An 18756-nucleotide genomic window follows, 5' to 3' on the forward strand; every position below is an offset into this window, starting at 1 on the left:
AGATAGGAGCTGAAAAAGATGTGAGGAGATGGACGTGAGGAGATGGAGACATGAGCCACGTGGCAAAATGTAGGTTAAAATAAATGGGCTATCTTTAGTTATGACCTAGTCAGAGTAAAGGGAGCTATATGGCCAAGGCATTTGTAAATATAATTTGAGTCTGAGTCTTATTTCTGGGAGCAGGGGGCTGGGAGGCAGATGCAGGACTTTAATACAACAGCTTGCTGTCCTACTCCTCAGGAGACTCTGCAATCTCATGTCTTTCCCTTGAGCTCTGCAGTCTCTAATCTACCTGGCATAACACGCACAGTGAAAGTTTGAAGAGGAACCCTCGTTAGACTGCCCTCTTGCCATCAAAATATAGATCAAATTTAACATGTTTCACAAACATGACCTAGCCCCACATGAGCATGCTACCCTCACACTCTTACTCAGCTCCTCCTACAGGGGACCAACACTAGCCTGACTCCCAATCCTGTCCCTCCTCACAGTCCTCTGGCCTCTGCCAAAAAACATATTCGGACAATCTTCTCCAATTCCCTAAGTCTGGACCCAGTCTCCCCTGGGTCTGTCCTTACCTTCTGCTTATCATGTTCATGGTACTATAGCTACCTGCTTATCAGCCTGCCTTCTCAGCTAATCAGCAAGCTCCTTAAAAGTCAGGAAATCTCTAGTGCCTATATTCATCTGCTACATCATCAGCCCTAGTAAATAACCCCACCCCGTCCAGTCTGCATTTACCATCAGGGCTTGGCTAGCCAGATCTGGACCCCGCCTAGGTTCATCCTCTCATGACAGGGGGTGTCTATGCTTTCTGAGTGCATCTCTTCTGCTTAAGATGCTCTCATTTAGGATAGCAAAGTCCTAGTTAATCTTCAAAAAGATGTCAAATCACTACAGAGCATTTCTTCTGGGCCTGTCCCACCTTCTGATTTTCAGCACTGTAGTTCCCTATTTGTGATGTGTCTGTTAGGAGACTTACCACATTTCAGTGTCTCCTCTAATGTGATTTTTCCAGTGTGGAATTGGCACTGATATAGCATTTGATGACTTCTGTAAACCAAGTGGCATGTCAGGGCCACACCTCACTTCAGTCATGAGTCTTTACTCAGCCTCTCCTTGTTAGTGTTGAGGGGTATGAGGCCAAGCAGGTAAAGGCAGCTCACAAACACCACAGTGCTCTCATTCTAAGCAGATACTTTGATCTTCTAGGCATTCTACAGTCAAGCAGCAGATTTCCATCAATATGCACATTTAGTGCAGTAATATTTCCTGAGAGCTAATGCTAATTCTCTAGGGAGCCCAGGAAGTACCCTGGTCTTACAGCTGTGTACCTTGGTCCTACCACACAGCCAGTGCGTCTTCTCTCTTCCTTTCATTTTGCCCTTTCATTAATCTAATCCGTGCTGTGACTGCCCTGGATGAAGTGAATGAATAGATTTTGTAATGGAAAAGGAACTTCTGAAAGATTAGCGACTAGTAGGAAGAGTAAGTGCTGGTCAAATGCAGTTTTGGCGAATGATCTATTTCAAGTCGCTCTGATGTGGCAGTTGTGAGAGCTCATAACACCCTTCTAAAATAATTGGGTCTCTAAAGTGGTTCCAAAAGATTTTTGCTTGACATAAATTCTCTAAATTTCCAGGCTTTCTGGATAAAATAGTTGACTGCAATGCCATCTTTAACGTGCTCTGCTCTATACTGGAGAAGATCCATCAGGAGCCTCAGAGCACTGCAGACAGAGGGAAGCTCAGGTGAGATGAAACAACAAGATAAAGAGGCAGGGATGGTGTCGGGAGGAATATTTAACTCTGAGCTTCTTGCCTGGGGCACTTCTGAGTTACACCTTTAAACACCTAGCAATCCTAATTTACTCCAGCACTTCCCACAGCGTCAGAGACACGGAGTGCTGGATCTTTATTTCTTACTCAGCTCCCATGCATGAGTGGCATCACCGGGATTACTTATTTTTTCATAAGGAGGAGAAGTTGTCTGCAGAAATTACCACCTTTTGCAAAAACAGAGCCACTATTAGATGGCCCTGTGTTCTCTTTCTTAGGAATATCTGTTACAGCACAGGGAGACTGCATACTGGCCCCTCCCTATCTTACAAGCTTTATTTTCATACAAGAAAGGGCACTGGGTCTACGGCCTACAATTCCCCATGAAGTAGGACTCAACCCTACGCAGAAGACACTTGTGCTCACACGAGTCTCCAAAGGTTCAGCACAGAGCATTTCTGGCTCACAACTGTTAAAAAGTTGACTCCGTTACACGTATGTGTCCTGCCTCTTGTGGTACTGAGGATGGCACGCAGGGCCTCACATATTCCTGGCAAGTGTTTTCCACTGAGCCACATCCCCAGACTGTTTTCCCTTTCTAATAGGGCAGTTCACACCAGGTGTATGTTGCTTTAAGAAAGCTAGACATAAAACATTAGAACTGACACCAATACAGACAAACTGTGCAATTACAAAAAGAATTCCTGGCTTTATGCTGAGATTCACCACGGGGTTCCTCTAAATGCTGCTCTTCCCTAGTGCATTTAGATCTCACAATCAACCAACATTTCTGTTTACAGAATTTTAAATTTGTTCTCCCATTAGGGTTCTAATAAGCAACATGGTACAAATAAAAAGAGTATGGGGTTTGAGGTCAAAGAAGCCTGGGCTCTAATTTAGGTTTGCCATTCACTTGCTGTAGAGATCCGTGTAAGTAGCTTCTCAAGGCAAGGGAAAGTGAGGCCGGGAAGCTTCTGATTGTTCAGCTCCTGATGGCACAGAGGGTTGGGCTTCCCTTTCTCTTCATGTTTCTGTCATGGCATCTGTAAAGCACACGGCCACCCCACCCTCAGTGCTTGTACATCTTAAGTGTGGTGGTCTCTGTAAGGCCATAAAGGCACACAGGGCAACAGCTCTCAGCTCCCTGCTCCTCCCTCCCCCAAAGATCCTGCAAAGACCAACTCCTTCCTGTGACAAATGCTCCAAGACACCCCTGATAAATAGCACGTTCATTTATAGTCAACTTTCTGAGCCTTCCTGGCATGAATGTGAGGCCTCCTGTGGCTGAGGACACAGGCTCTGATGTTGCCCTCTCCCTTGCTGAGATGACTGCAGGACCTGGACCTGTCAGAGTGTCATCTTCTAGACTTCCTTCCCTAGTTCCCCACTCTTCCCTTTCTTTGGGCTGCCATCTCTGTGTGTCCTTTCCTCTCTTTGAGCCCCGGGTATCTCACAATGACTAGGAGTTTGGGTTTTATTCTGAATGCAGAGAGTTGTCCTCAAAGGATTTGGAGCAGCTATGATCACATTCACAGTTTACAAGGGGTCTCTGGTGGCTGTGTAGACCATAGGCTGGAAACCCTAAGAGCAGTGGCAGGGAAGCCAAGCCGGGGCTGGTGCGGGGCTCCAGATGAAAAGTCAGTGATAGCACAGAGTCAGACATGCTCCATAGGTGAGACTCACCTGCCTCCCTAATGTCGTGGCATGGGAGCTTGGTGCTGGGGTGTGGCTCTGTGACTAGGTGATGATTGTGCTGATGACCGTGTGAGCACCTGCTCTATGTCTCTTAAGGGTCAATCTTACTGCAGCTCCAGTCAAGTCAGTCAAACAGCACAGTAAGCTGGAATGTTCTCTTCACAGAGACTGCAGTGCCCTCCCTAGAGTCTTCATAGTGTACATGTGAAGGTCTCTGCTCAAATATCCATTTCTTAGGAAAGGGGAATTCCCTGAGCACCTTCCTAGGTGGTACAGTCATCTCCTCTGCCTGTGTTCTTACTCTCCACCCTGTATGTCTCCTTTCCCTCTAGAGTAGAAGGGTATCCTTGGCAAGTGTCTTGCTGTGCCACTGTCTCCTTGCACTCAGGCCCTGTCTAACGGATAGGGGAGCGTGATGAATAGACGATACAAAACAGCTACCAGTGCACTCTGGGTCAATAGGCAGGCTACACGTGAATGTTTAATGGGGAACTCAAGACCCAGTCATCTGTCTATCACATGGAATACCCTGCAAGGTCTATGGCCGCCGCCATCGCCGCCGCTTACGCCCACCACCACTGTTCCCCTCCCAATGCACGCATGGCAGCGAATGCTGCTTGAGAAGCAGTGAGTGAAACACTGAAAACTACTGGGCACACACTGCCTCTGGCCCCCAGCAAAGCAGCCAAGGAGGAGCTAACACTTCTCTAGGTGAAATTTTCTCAGACAAGCAGGAAAAACCATCAGAAGTCCATTTATACTGTAAAAACTTAAAAAAAAAAAAACCCTCAAACTAAGAAAGTATGTGTACAATTTCAAAATGTAATAAAAGGGTTGTTAAGGAAAAGTTGGCAGGCTTGCTTTTCTGTTCTTCCTTACAGTGAGGATGCTTACAGAATCAGAGCCACACAGGCCTCTACTCTGCTGGCCAGATTCTACTCCCAAGTCCTCCTCCTGTGGATTGGGAGGCACTGTGTTCCATGTCAGTGTGAATCTGAAATGATGCGCTTCCACTTCTCAGCAGTGTCTCTGCCACACCAGCACACTGTAGGAGGCTGTTGACAGCTGGTGGACAGCAGTGTTAAGGCCTCAACAAGAGTAAACAAAATAGTGACAAGCTCAAGGTCAGTCATCAGGGTGATCCTGACAAAGGAAAAACTGCCTCAGGCCTTTACTCACTAAAGGACTAGTTAGTAGCCTTTCCTGACTAAATCCAGGATCGGACAGTGATCTAAAGCTCTCCCATCCAGATGCTAGAATGAGTGAGCTCTGTTTACGTGTGCTTGAGCCTGTGCACTGGCCACCGATGCAAGTCCAGACATCAAGGAGGTCAGTGATATGAAATACTAGCAACTTTAAAGAGACACTTAAAACTAGGATTTAAACATGTGCCCTCCCAGAGACCTGACTGGAACACACTGTAGAGAGTTGCATAGGTAAGGACATGAACATTAACAGGAACCCCTGCGGTGTTCATCAATACTTATGATGATGAAATAATGACAAACAATGAGAGTCTAGACTTTACAGAAGTAATGACTGGCTATGATAGTCTACTCTAAAAAGCAAATTTTACTCGAAAGTCCCAAAGGTTTCCTTTAAGTAAGCCATATATTTAAACCGAGGTTTTGTGGGGGGTTTTCCCCTCACTACCTACATTTTCTTCTTTAAAAAAAAAGAGAGAGAGAAAGAAAGAAAGAAAGAAAGAAAGAAAGTAAGTAAGTAGCAGAGAAAGGACAAGAGTATTAGGTACCGGGAGTGTCATCATGTCCACAACTTGATTTAATAATGGGATCACTCAAATTCCTGACTTGCTGTTGTTATTAAATGAAGCATATCGTCAGGCTAGAGAAAGGTGTGGGACGCTAGGTGTGTGGGGAAGGAACTAAAGGGTTCATCAGGCCTCCTTCTAGACCAGCCTCTACTAGTGAACAATTTGGGAAACACAGATATCCTACATTGCTCATGCTGCTCAGTCTCACGTGTCCGTTCTTCTCACTTGAAGAACTTAAGGGACAGCTAAGGCTGTCTGAGGAGAGAGCTATGCACGCCAACCCTGCCCTAGCCACAGGGCACACTCAGAGTTCTTGCAAAGCCTTTCCGGTCACTGTGCCAGAGCTTAGTATGTACAGTTTTCTCACTTGACTCTTCCTGCCAAGTTTACAACCTAGTTCCTGGGCTAATGGGAAAAGTGTAAGTATTTCATAACTACACGGGGGGCAACCATGGTTTTTACTAAGTAAATGTACTTCCCCCTATGTTAAAGAGGATTTTTCTTCTTTTCCTTAGTCACCCTTGAACAGCAGCTCATTCCCGAGTATAAGGTTCAAACCACAACATGAACACCACCTCTTCTGTGCTCACCCTAAACAAGTCTTTGTCAAGTTGGTGACTTCTACTTCTGAGACCAGACTCTTAAAGGAACTAAAAAGGTTTATTTTAAAATGCTTCTTGACTTAAGAAGATAGACAGCAATACAAGTAAGTATCAATCTCAACTGGCTCCAGTAGCACGAATAGGAATTAATAATCTAGATCTTTGTGTTCTGGATAACAAATCCCAAGCTTTTGCCAGGGAGACAGCAAAGACTGATGAAAACGGCAGGGGCACATACACAAGGTGGGCATAAGGAAGCACAGGCCAGTGTGTGTACGTCCTAGATCATGATTGATGTGGATGCTGGAGACAGCCACAGATAAACAAACAAGACTGGACAGAGATGGCAGCAGACAGAAGGAAGGACACTGGCTCAGCTGCATCCCCTTAAGTTTGTTGGGGTTTCGCGGTCTAAAATAACAAAAGAATTCACTGACAGCACAATTTCTATTGAGAAGGTTAAAAAAAGTTCCACTTTATTCCTAGACAACTCAAAAAAAGGCATTTTTAGAATATAGAGAATTGTATTACAAAACTCACTATTATAAGACCCCCAATTTTACAGAGTGAATGCTCATTAAATACCCTTGAGTATCTGAAGCTATTTAAAAGCTATTAGATTGGCACCTGGAACCCCCAAACATCTAATCTCCCCTGGGATAGAAAGGCTGTGCCTCTTCAATCATCCCCTAAATGCAAAGAGGTTTGACCCCCATGCAATAGATAAAAGTCACCCAAAAAATGAACAAAAGAGGTGTTTGGAGAAGCCGAGCACCATTCATCCCAGCTAACGACTTGTTCATTATGAGTGATGATGGATAAAGACTTCTCACGCTGAGATGAAATCAAGATTTATATGCATTGTTTCCTCTCCCAACTTGTGGGAAGATCATCATCATTTAATTCTATCTCTGCGGCCAGTGATGGGCATCCAGAGAGCTGGTTATCAAACGGCGCAGTCAGCTGGCAAAAGCCGAAACGTGCAGTTGGCACATCTGGACGGAGCCGCCACAGCCGAGGGTGAACAATGACTCCTGGCAAGCATCCAAATTGCTTGCAGACGCTAGCAGGTCTCATCTACAACCGCCCCTACCAGCATCTCTCTCTCTCTCCCTCTCTTTTATGAGAATCAGATTTTCATTGCTCCATTCAATTGCTCTCCTCTGCCATTTTTTACAGCTCTTATCGTTCCCCTGGAATATGGCCTTGAGACAGCTCATCCGTGTCCTTCACTGTGTTATCTCTTCTAACTTTTATTAAAACTTCAGCTTTCATCTGAAGATAGCTAATTAAATCTGGAACAGATTATATGCCTCCCCTTAAAAAGAGAACACAACTATTTTCTTCAGGCTGAGCAATGCCCTCTTCCTTTCCAAAAGGTGAGCTCAAAGGTATTTAAGAAGTCTCTTCACCTACAGAGCTATGACACTTGACTTGCCATATATGGGCTGACTTTTAGTATAGTAGTCTGTTATAGATAAATCTTTCTATTAGTTTTGAAAATAACTGCTTCTTAATATTAGTAATATTTGTGTTCTAAGTCCTTTAAATATCAAATAGCACAAGCCGATTTTCTACAAGAAAGCTGGATAATGAGGAGTTAGAGATTAACAGCTACATGAGTACATAAAACAATTTATCTTTTTCAAACCATCTTTGTAAAATTGCCCTCATTTAGCAAGAAAGAAGAGAAAATCTCCCTACCCCCATATCCTGAAGGCTAGTAACTGAAAATATTCCCATGTAAATTGTGTGAAAACATGCAATTAGAAGCAATAGTTCAAGTTTAAGGTTTTGTTGTGATTTCTGTGGCGCTGGGGAAGGAAGCCAGGACCATGAAAGCGCTAGGTAAACATTCTGCCACCAAGCTATGTCTCTAACTCCTTGGTTTGGATTTTAAGAAAGGTTCACATTAACAAATGGTAAACATCAATGATGAACTGCCCACAAGTGATTTGAACATGTTTGTCTTACATATGCTACTGACCCAGTTCTTTCTGAGGCCCAGAGGAACTTGAAACTATAGGCTTGCTAATCAGCCTCCCAGAAAGAATATCTAGGGAGGCAGAGGCAGGTGAGTTTCTGAGTTCGAGGCCAGCCTAGTCTACAGAGTGAGTTCCAGGACAGCCAGGGCTACACAGAGAAACCCTGTCTCGAAAAACAAAACAAAAGAATATCTAAAACAATGTAGCCAGACATATCACTCTCTGTCATACACACACACACACACACACACACACACACACACACACACACACAGAGCCTTTTAACTAAGTGTTAAGCCTCTATTGATGGCTGTGGTATAATTTAACTAACACACCTGAAATTTTCTGGGATCCTTTTCTTCTTTTCACTGCCTTGAGCAAGATCTCCTTCATGGTAACCTTTGTGTTGTCTACCTGGATAAGGGAGAATCCGTGAGCAGCATTTCTGTAGGAAAAGACAAGAACAAGAGTTACTACACAACACTGGGAAAAGTTCAAAACAACAGTACAGAAAATGCCGGTGAATATTTTGGAGAAATCTGCCAGGCAGTGGTGGTACACATCTTTTATCACAGAACCAAGGCAGCCTGGTCTACAGAGTGAATCCCAGGACAGCCAGGCTACACAGAGAAACCCTGTCTTGGGAAAACAAAACAATATAAAACCCATATTCCCAGGCATTTGTGAGGGCATTCTAGTAGAAGCAGCATGAAGTGAACCAAGGTCAGGGTTGCTGCAGGCTTCTCTAATTCATTGCAGATTGAACCTGGTCTGCTTGTGTCAGAAGGAGCCAGATTCCCAGTTTTGGCTTGGGAGCCAAATCCTGTAGCAAAGACTGGCAGCTGACAGAGCCTGATTTATGTCAGTCCCTGTCACTGTAGGCAGAGACTACTGTCACAATAAGCTCCTCGGTGCCCAGAGAAAGAGAAAAGGCTCTTTTAACTGTCTAGTACAACACTGGTCTGCCCATTTATCTTTTGTTGTTATTTTGGTTTGTTTGGAGACAGGGTCTCAGTATATAGACCAGGTTGGCCTCAAACTCAAGAGAGTTCCACCTGCCTCTGCCTCCCTACGGGTATTAAAGGTGTGCCCCACCATGCCCATCCCACTCCACTTTTAATATACAATCTGTGTATACTTCACTATAAGTGATTTCTTTACCTAGTCCTACAAAAATCAAACAAAATATCAGTTTAAGCAAAAGAAACGAAAGACAAAACACTAACACTGCTTGCAAGCTTCTAATCAAATTAGGTTGGAGAAGAATTGAGATTGAAAAAGAAAATGAAAAGAAAAACAACAAAGACACAAACAAAAAAACAAGCAAACAGATGCTAAACCCAAAACAAAACCAAAAAAAAAAAAAAAACCAAAAAAAAAGGACAAAAACCCATCCAAACCCAAAACAAACAAAAAAACCCACCCCAGTAGCTCATCATCTGGGCGAGCTGTCATTTCACAGAGACTATTATTGTAGTGACAAGTGTCACAAAAATATACCCATCCCCCCCCCCTTTTGGGCACCGGAACAAAACACACTAATTCTGAGTAGCTCATGTAAAAAATGGGACCCAAGTTTCCAACTATGGAACACGAAAATTGCTCCAAGGAGTTTGGTCACATTCCCATTTCCCCATAAGAATCTCAAGGGAAACATGGCCAACACCCATAGCAAGGCTTAATCCTGACAAGAAATCTGAAGGAAAGCCAATCTCTGGGAAAGCTTTCCAATGGTAGACAAGGCTGGGATGGGGCTTGGAGCCCAGGCTAGACCCTTCCAGGTAGCTGGTTCCCCACAGGGGCTATGGGCTAATCTAAAAACCAAGGATCTAATTTGTTTCCCTAACACAGAGACATGTCCACAGCACTCCTCTCCATGCAGCTTGCTGTTTACTCCTTGACGTCCCATTTGTTACAAAGCACAAAGCTGATGCTGCCCTGGCCAGCACAGCCATCCATTTTCACTTGGTGAAGGTTCTTGCTCTCGAGCAGCAGGCCTGAGAGCTGTCAAGCTAATTTTACTCAACACTCGGTTACTGAATCATGCCTGAGCTCCAGCCATTCTTTACCTCAGAAGCTGGACCCCATCCCAGAACAATCTTTAAAAGTTTATTTTACTGATCAAAGCAAAATAAGAAATAGCTTTTTTTAAAAAAGTCTATTTTGGGAGATCTGCTGTAAGTGAAACTTTGGCAAGGTTACTGATACGTAAAGAGCCTTGTGCATTAAAAACTTGCGGTGTTTGCCTTGGCACTAGGCCAGTGAGTATTGGAACAAATGCCAATCAACCACACTCAGATCTGCCTGCCCCGGCTTTCTCCTCAGAAGTCAGTATGTCCTCCATCTGTGACAATATGTTGGGTGACAGATGAGTAGGGCCAAAAGGAAACACAAGTTCTCAGAGATTTGCAAACTAGTACTGGCCCAGGCCTCATGAACCCTCATCCACCCGGCAGCTACCTGACCTATGGTAGAGTTTGTCTGTTTATAAACTGCTGCATTGGCTCCCGTTCTGCGGCCGGCTGATAAAATCATTGCAAGCCAGTATGCTCAACTCTTTCAGCAAAGAGCAGAGTAAAAGCTTAACAGGCAGTTTCATATCTGGACTAACTTTCATAAATTCAAAGTGTCCTTTTAAGAGGTTTGAAGCAAAGGAAAATCCCCAGTCTGTATTTTTCTGTCATTTTACCAAAACATACCTGGGTGACAAGGTTAAAGCAAGCAGAGGAAATCCCTGGCCCTTCCCTCCACAGGCCTTACTGATAAATTGTGTAGCGGAGGAATAAAGAATCACCTTCTGTATTTTTTCATTACACTTTTCTTTTGTTACAGAATACATAAATCCACTGTGGCACAATGTAATATGTATCACCATGCTACACCTGCGGACGCTTCCGCGTGGCTGCCATGTCTGTGCAGTCAGGAATGATAAGTGAACCACCCGTGAATGTTAACGATAGTGATCATTCTGAGGTAACTCGGCTCTCCATCTTCCTTTACAGCCTCCAAGCTGAAGCCAGGGTAGCAGGGTTCATGAGAGGAAAATGAAACAACAGTGAAGGAAGGAAGGAAGGAAGGAAGGAAGGAAGGAAGGAAGGAAGGAAGGAAGGAAGGCAGGCAGGCAGGCAGGCAGGCAGGACAAGGGAGCATCGGATGCAGATGCGTGTCCAGAATGTGTGCTGTCTTATTCTGGGCTCAGGACAGGGCATGCTGGGGATGCAAGCACAGACGACTGAGCGCCTCTGCACCTCTGTGGGATCCTTATACAGGTCTATCATGAAACTCCATGTCAGAGAGCTGACTTACTGCTGCTGCCAGTAAACTCAGAGCTGGGTCCTCTCAAGTCTGCTAAGACACTGAAGATCACACAGGCATTTAAAACGAGCTCAAGGAGCTCAGTTTTGTGCCTGTGAAAGCCATGCAGTCACCAGAGAGGCTTCTGGGGCAGGGAGGGAGCCTGAGACATAGTCTGGCAATGAACTTGAGACCTTCCTATCTCAGCCTCCAAAGCACTGGGATTTTAAAAGTTATGTGACAGTGTCAGACTTACCACAGAATTCTGACACTAGCATTAGTCCTGGACAGTGAGTATTTTTCTAAGCAGTAAACCAAAGGTGACAGGAGACACAGGAAATAAGGACACAGGTCTTCATACTAAGGCATAACTCTCTGGACAGGAAAAGGGCAAGAGATGGACACCAAGGGAGAGGGCAGTTTATTAGGGAGGAAAGCACACAGACTGCAAGTGCTGTGCCCTGTGACTGTAATGCTGTAACACGCAAGTATGTGTGTGTAGTGCTGCAGTGAGGCCCCTTCCCTTCAGAACTGTCACACAATGGATGCTAAGCACCTGGCACTGGAGGGCGCCAAACAGTGGGAGTTGTTTCCTAATGCGGGTTTTCTGTTTGCCTTGGCCCAAGTCATACCCCAAAAGAAGAGGCCTCACACAGCCCTCTCTGCTCTGGCTCCTGTGGGAAGAATGGATCTCGGCACTCATGCAGCTTATGGGCATGAAACTGTGTGATGAGCTGCTTGGTGGCATCATTTAAGGGCACTGTCAGCAAGTAGCCTTTGATCCAAGCATCAAAAGCTCCCTGAAGGTCAGCATTCTGGGCTCAATGTTCAAAGCTTTCCAATTGACAGAGAAAAACTCAGAAGCAGTGTAACTTAATGGCTTTGAGGGACAGCGGGCAATAGAAACTCAGTCACAATGTGGGGGAAATTCAGTGAGAATTAAAGAGTTTTTAAATCTGTATAATATGCATTCACCATTTAACAATCACAGAAGTAACAGCAGCAACTACTGCTTATTGAAAATTTACTATGTGACCAGTACTATTTTAATCTGTTAAGAAGCCTGCATTCAATCATTTAATCCTAAAAGGGCACATACAATTTCAGAGAAACAAGGCTGGAGGCATCAGGAAAGTATCCTGAGGCAAAACTCACACTCATCCTATTTTGGAACTATTGAGAACTTAACAAAATGGTCCCTAACATATGTACAGTCTGTGGTAGAGAAGGTCAGAGAAGCTCACAGATGGCTGCTTTCTTTATAGGCATAGGGAAACAGCATACTTTGAAATAGAAACTGTCCTCTGAGAGGTTTACTTAACCCTACTTTTAATAATGGGTCTTAAATGTTTAGCCTCCCTGCTAGCCCATCACCACCAGAGGTAGTGGGAAAGAAAGGTTATTAGGATATGGGGGAAGTGAACCTGTTTAGAAATGGTTCTTTGGAGCAAATCCCATCTGTGTTGTCAGGAAACCTGAACTTCAGTTTAGAGGTCAGCAGCAGCAGCTTGATCCACTGGCAAACACTTCACCAATATACCATCAGGCTAGTTCAGTAGAGTTGGGATAGAAAACATCAATCAGCAATGGTGGCACAACCTAGCAGAGATGGTCAGCCAGGCCTCAGCCGAATCAGCAGGAGGTACAAGGACCTCCGGCAGAAGTTCTTTGCTATGACCCTCTCAATGAAGCAAAGATCAACAAAGATGTGAGACCAAGAAGCATTGCAAGGAAGCCTCTCTCACAGTCCATTGAGTCCTATTTATATGTCCTCCAAACATCTTGAGTCCTCCACGGGTCTTGCCTCATCATGTATCTTGCCTTGGCATGTAAGTTTGAATCAGCTGACATCACTCTGCCAATCAGCAGAAGTAGCAAGAAACCACCAGCATACCACCAGAAGTTTTTTGGTGTGTTTCTCTCTGTGAAGTCTCAACAAAATGTGACTAATAAACAATGGCAAGGCATACTAATACCATCCAGCATCATCTACCATCTGTTGGGTCCTTCTTAATATCATGCATCCTTTCATCTGTGTCTGCACAAACATCCTTTCACCTGTGTCTGCTTCAGCAACATAACAAACTTTCCAAAGAAAACATAAGTTTCCTGTGTCTGCTGAGTGGACTGGACTGCAGCTGCTGGTTTGTGTATGGTGTTTGCTAGTGGACTGGAATGCAGCTGGCTGATTCATGTTTGGTGTTTGTTGGCTAACTGGACTGAGAACAATGAAGACTGGAGTCTCCCCAAAGAACCATTTCTAAACACATCCACTTCCCCATATCCTAATAACCTTTCTTTCTATTATCTTTGGAAGGTGGTGGGCCAGAGGGGAGGTTGAACCCTTATTAAGTATATTGAGAAAAATATATGCCTATAATACCTAACTAGCCACACCCAGGAGAAGAGTCAGAGGAGCTCCTTCAGGAGAGATATCTCAGCTCTGTATCACAGCAATGGAAAGGGAGCAGTAATACCAAAAGGCAGCAGAGCACACTGAGCTGTAGAATATAATAATGGCCGGTTTGAAGTGAAGTTTTCCCTTTGTTGGGTAAACCATATAGTTACTCTGACTCCATTTCCTCACAGGCAAAACAGGATGAAAATAATTCTTGGACATGAAAGTATTTATAGTAACATCTGTCAAATAATAACTATTAAGTAATTACTAACATACTAGCCATTGACTAGTCTTTATTAAAAGTGATATATAATGTTCAGGTACAGTAGCAAACATCTATCACTCAACACTCGAGGGGCTAAGGATCTTCAAGCTTCAGGCCAGCTTGGGCTACCTAGTGAGATCTGGTCTCAAAAAAAAAATAGCCAAACAAAGGAGTTACATATAATGAGAATAACAGTTCCAAGCTCTTACTTGTTCCCATAACCCCTTCCCCAAAGAAAGGCAGGTGCTATTATTGGTCCTACTTTATAATAAGAAAGTGACAGGTTAAGACACGTACCTGGAAATACACATTAAGTTGATAAGTTCTATAGCTAGCAACAAATCCTGCAGGAGCCACAATTTAACCCTAGATGGACCTTACATCTCCTAGACTCCAAAGTGTTTTTAACTCTTTTGTTGCTTAGATTGGAGGCTGGGGGAATCAGGGCAAGATGAAACTTCCGGAGAGCAGTACATCCCCCAGACGGGAGTCAATGACCAACCTGTGGAAGAGTTTTACAAATACCCTGGCTCTCAGGTTCTTTCTAAAGATATTCTGAAAATGCCGTGGTTTTGTGACCCAAGGTTTCAGTTTCCAGAGGTGGGATAAAGCTGCCAGGAACAGTGCTCTGTTCTCTGGTCCTGACCAGTTCACAACAGCAATGGAGATGCACTGCTCTGGTTGCCACCTGCTCTAGCCCCCTTCCATGTGATCATTCCCCAGTACTTGAAGGTAGAAAATGAAAATAGATGAGCAAGAAAAAGCCTTGCAATAATTGCGGAGGCCCTGAGTATCACTTTATCCACAAAGGGAGCTGACACCAGTGCGAATGCCACAGTTTGTTTCCCCTTGCACTGATCGAATTTTTTGAAAGATCAAAGCACATTGTACATGCATGCAATGTTTGACATTGGACAAAGTACTTTTTTTTCAAAACAGACATTTTCCAAAAACATAACTCGCTAGACTAATGGGCAGTGAGAAGCCAAAATGACTGCCCTCCGCCTTCTCCTTGTGTATCTTTGCCAGAGTCCTTGGGACTTGCCAAATCTGGTCATGCCTGCTTAGCTTGCTCGACTGATTGTGCCAGAAAAGAAAATAAGACACAGATGTATTTGAGCTCTTTGAGATGCCAGTAAGAGAGACAGCTAATGGCTTCATTTCGACCCTCCCCTTCCAGCTGGGCACAGGTGGGGATAATGAGGTCCCTCTCCCTAATCAAACTCAATTATTTACTACTCTATATAACCGCAAAGACATTCACATTCCGTTCAGAATATAAAACACACTGTGGGCTACTTCCAACCACTGCCACTGGGTATTTATAACAAACTCAAGTGCCTAACAGTTTGCCTTGGCAGGAGTTTAAGTGTGTAAAGTTTTGCAAACTGTTTCTGTTCAAATATGTCCTGCTGAAATGGGGTCCCAGGCGGGGTTCCATAACTGTCAGGTCAGTGAACTGTGTAACATGTGAGAACGTATTCACCATGCAGTGCAGACAGGATCTGGAAATCAAATGCTCCGTTCCACTGCAACCTTCTGAAGCATCACGGTTGTTTCAGCAGCAAGACTGACACTGTATTAATAAACATTACGAGTCACTAGCCTGACATGTACACAGCAGCAGCTGACAGACTCCACCGTAAGCCAAGGGAGAGTAGAGGAAATCAAAACAAGACCCAGGAGCAGAACACAGCCAAGGGGGCTGCAGCATAGAATAAACCATACTAACTCAGAGTGTGAGGCCCAAACTTTTAGGAGGCACAGTAACTACAGTAACGGCTGGCATGATTTTTGGATACTGAAGTAAATTAATGACTATCTAAAATATATGTTTCAGTTGTATGAATAAAGCATACCCTGGCACACTTTCTATAGACAGACATCCCAGTGAACAAAGCATACATACTTGGTTTGTCTGACCTTTAAATTCTTAGAACTATGTAATTCTTTCCATCTTTATTAATTGTTCCAGTATTTCTGTCACTATAAACAGACACAAAGAAAAATCTTTTCTTTCCTCCAGACAATAGCCTTTGCCAAAAAGGAAATCAAGTCAGATTTACAAATACAAAATTAAACAGGCTGCATATGTTCCACTTCCATATATGAGGACAATCTGGACAATGAGGATGTTTGCTAACACAACAGAATGGAAAGAAACACCACGCAGTTGGTCCGGGTAATTCATCCCCAGATTGCCAGGCCTGAGCACACAACACACATCTTGTTTTTTTATTTGCTCTACCCTTTCCAAACTCTTTGCTCTTGCTCTGACCTCCAGCTTAAGGTTTTAAAAATGAGCTGCTTGTAAGGAATAAAGGCAGAAAGTAAATAAATGAGAAGTGTTTGCCTCTTCTCCTCCTCCGATTTCTATTTTATAGACCACAAGGCAACACCACTTAAAAGCAGGAGCGGCTTCTAGTCAATAATGCCCTTTTTGATAAAGGATTGGTCATTTGGGGTATATTTTGGAGATATCATCAGAGAGTTAAGTTAAAACTTACAGGCTTTTAAAAGTTCTCACATAAAAAAGATGAGGGAACCCTGAGCATGCCTCTTTAAAAAGTTGCTCACCATTCCCTTTGTGCAGAGTCTAAGCAGCCTTAGGGTACCCTCTGGGCCATGTTCTCTATCCAAGGCAGTACAGTTTCCTACCTTCTACTTGGTGGCTCTTCATCCACACAGCAGAACTGTAGCTAGACTCCATTAGCTTGCAATCTTATGTTCCTTTATTATATTAAACATTGTAAGGAAAACACAAAGGAAGGTAATGTAAGTGCTCTGACTGGCAGGGTCTGACCTGGGTGCTGTTTCATTAGCCTAGATGTCTGTTCCCTTGGAGCCCTTCTTCCTCACTCTGTAGCAAGGTCTGCTTTGCCACTGCCTTTTGTGAGCTCAATTCTCTCCATGAGTTCTGGATGAATGAGCACAGTGCTGGAGGTGGGTAGACGCAGGCAGATGAGGCAGGTCCCTTTCTTATACTACCACCTGGCTTGGTCACTGCTAGCAAGGAGCACTTCTCTAGATGCTAGGCACCATTTGAGATCCAGCTCTTCATCTGGTTTTGGACATCAGACAAAATTAGCATCCTGGGGCTATATTTTCAGCTAGTAGAGTACTTACCTAGAAGGCATAGAGATCTGGGTTTGACATCTAGCACTATACAAACCAGGCATGTTGTGGATTAAGAGTTCAAAGTTTCTTTGGCTACTTACCAAGTTCCAGGCCAGCCTTATATAAAAAACAGCCCATCTCAAGAAACAATCAACTTCTCCTGCTCTTCCTACCCACTTCCTCCCTCCTCCTTCCCATCTACTACTTCTTCCCAGGGTTCTAATATGTCCACCCATACTCAGAGCTTCGTTCAAAAGTAGTTAAGGTAAGCAGTTCAGGGAACACACCCAGTCTGTCTAAAATGAATCAGAAGCAACAGGAGTTGATCCACCCATGGGCTAGGAAAGCAAGGTGTGTTTCCTTAGCAGTTTCTAATTTTCAAATTAGTAGAGAACTCTAGTCTCCCTCAAACAGCGGCTCTATGTCTTGGGATTTCTTGAGGCTTATTGGATTTGGGGGAGACTGAGGCTTCACTTACAAGGCGTATTAGAAGGCATCCAACTCCACATTCATTTCCACAGAACATTTTTTCCAGCACGGATCCACTTAAGTTTTTTTTTTTTTTTCTTCAAATAAATGAAGTCTATTTTACTACTGATAATCTCTGGTTTACTCAATAGGTTTATTTCTTTTCATTTCTGTCTGATGAGGGAAGAAAATGATAAAAATAGAATGTAAATAATTATAAAATCTAATAATTCATAATTTATGCAGAATAAAATGAAAGGAACTTAAAATTAAATCTCCCTTCCACCTAATATTAATCTGCATAGTATCATTTTCTTAGGTTCATAGACCCCCCTCCTTCCAGGAGTAACTATTAAATTTATAAGCTGAGTTTTAAAACTTAAGAATTTTATTTTAGCCGGACTTGGTGGCACATGCCTTTAATCCCAGCACTCAGGAGGCACAGGCAGGTGGATTTCTGAGTTCGAGGCCAGCCTGGTCTACAAAGTTTGAGTTCCAGAATAGCCAGAGCTATACAGAGAAACCCTGTCTCAAAAAAAAAAAAAAAAAAAAAAAAAGATTTTTATTTTAGCTCAGTGAAAATCATATACACATACAAGAATCATATATATGTATATGGAGACCTATATGCGGTTAGATTAAAAGAAAAATTAATGTATAAATATGTTCATATCACTCTACACACACTATATACATATATGTATATACATATATATGTATATACATATATGTATATATGGGTGTATATCTATATACTATATACATATATATCTCTGTGTGTATATATACATATATATATATTATAAATATGCATATGCTTAGATCATCACCAATTCTCATTCCATGGTTTTCTCACTCCACCCAGCTGGCCCTCATTGGACAGAAGTAAAAGAAAATCAGCCTGTTAGAAAGAACCAGCAGTTGACAAACAAACCCTAGCCATGCCTACTACCTCTGCAATGCCTATGGCAACCACCACGCTAAATGGAGCGCTGCTAGGAAAAACCACAGGACACATAGCCTTCACAGGAGGTCTGACAATGTTTGGGATAAGCTGGTGAGATGTGGGGGCTTCACATTGCAGCAGTTAGAGCTATTTAACACTAATGGAGTAGAAAGGTCAAATTCATTATGCAAACTTTGCTAAACAGAAAGATGGTGTGAGAACACAGAGCACACAAGGTACTTTACTGGAGCCGGCTGACCCCTACAAAAGGTGCATCCTTTGGTGTTGGAATCATGGGTGCCCAGGTATCACTCAGAAGGAGGGTCCCACCTTTTTTGCAGCCCAATTAGCAAAAGCAGGAACCATAGCTACCCTGGCTTATGGGATGGGAGAAGGTGACCAGAGGGAAAGAGCTCTGCTCTGGATACAGA

At 43.5% G+C, this 18756-nt stretch overlaps 1 protein-coding gene across 7 annotated transcripts in view; it reads right to left on the reverse strand.

Annotated features, from left to right (window-relative positions):
- Mapkap1 (MAPK associated protein 1) overlaps nt 1–18756 on the reverse strand; it is a 209598-nt gene that overhangs the window by 81332 nt on the left and 109510 nt on the right. For all 7 annotated transcript variants that reach the window (XM_029473510.2, XM_021184032.3, XM_021184047.3 and 4 more), the window contains one exon: nt 8170–8279. In XM_029473510.2, coding sequence (XP_029329370.1) covers nt 8170–8279 — 110 coding nt within the window. The remainder of the gene's footprint in view (nt 1–8169; nt 8280–18756) is intronic.

Source organism: Mus caroli, unplaced genomic scaffold (assembly GCF_978045245.1).
Source record: "Mus caroli unplaced genomic scaffold, Mus_caroli_1 scaffold_2, whole genome shotgun sequence".
In the NCBI taxonomy this organism is placed as follows: domain Eukaryota; kingdom Metazoa; phylum Chordata; class Mammalia; order Rodentia; family Muridae; genus Mus; species Mus caroli.